This window comes from Orycteropus afer, unplaced genomic scaffold, assembly GCF_000298275.1.
Source record: "Orycteropus afer afer isolate SDZICR_OR568_19922 unplaced genomic scaffold, OryAfe1.0 scaffold00068, whole genome shotgun sequence".
NCBI classification, from domain to species: Eukaryota; Metazoa; Chordata; class Mammalia; order Tubulidentata; family Orycteropodidae; genus Orycteropus; species Orycteropus afer.
Genome location: NW_006921655.1, coordinates 4,574,987 through 4,575,921, shown reverse-complemented (window position 1 = coordinate 4,575,921; position 935 = coordinate 4,574,987). Strand labels below are relative to the sequence as shown.

The following is a 935-nucleotide window of genomic DNA, read 5'->3' as shown; positions in this document are numbered from 1 at the left end:
TTGTGAGCCAAGAGGGCAGAAATGTTAAGAAAGAGGTATCATCAGTGTTAGATACCACAGAAAGCTTTCATTAGTCATACCTAAAAAAAGAATTTAAGTGTTAGAATGTTGACCTTTGTGGGGGCAATAGTGGGTACAGCAATCCAATTTTGTTGCAGGTTAAAGAGAAATAGGAAGTGAAATGGAGATAGCGAGGAGATAATACTCATTCAGGGGGAAGGTAGGAGTTGAGATTATTTGTTGGCTGACGTGATGTCCGTAGTGGAGAGGAAGAGAAAAAAAGATTTAAGGAAAGGTGGGTAATTGATGGAGCAATGTCCAGGAAAGAGGAAGCTGTCAAAGGGTTTATTACTTGTAAGACACTGCTAGATTTAATCCTTAAGTATTCCCTTAGTTTGCAGGGTGTGAATCCTTTAGATCTGGGGATGAATGAGGTAATTGAGACTCCAGAAAGGTTTAGTAACTTGCCTGTAACCACACAATGGAGCATGTAAGTGTAGAATTGAGGTTAAAATTATACTATATTTGTACTATCTGCACTCAATGGCTAGACTGGATTTTACAGAGAAAAAAATGGCTTGAAAGAATAGATAGGCACATAGAATTGACAGCTGTTTTGAGGGATTGAACGTTCTAGTAAAAAGTTAGAACATGTGTAGAGGAAGTGGAAGAAATATCAAGACAAAGGTTTTGAACACAGAAAATGGGCTTCAGAATGGTGACATGTGAGGGGAGATTAAACAGAGATGAAGATTGTTGGAGTAGAGGAACCAGGATCTGTTTTGGTGTTTAAAACCAGGCGGATCTCAGAAAAGGGACAAAAGGTCAACAATACAAATATTCAGGTTGCTAGGGTGGTATCAGGAGTTGGAATCAAGCAGAATCCTGAACTGCTGCTAATGTTTTTTAATGTGAGTATGGATGAGCAGGCCGGA

The 935-nt window shown here is 39.1% G+C and overlaps 1 protein-coding gene across 1 annotated transcript in view; it reads left to right on the top strand.

Annotated features, from left to right (window-relative positions):
• The first annotated feature begins 314 nt into the window (after positions 1-314).
• SPRED1 (sprouty related EVH1 domain containing 1) overlaps positions 315-935 on the top strand; it is a 143,817-nt gene continuing 143,196 nt past the window's right edge. Inside the window, exon 1 of the mRNA XM_007940516.1 lies at positions 315-490. Coding sequence (XP_007938707.1) covers positions 315-490 — 176 coding nt within the window. The remainder of the gene's footprint in view (positions 491-935) is intronic.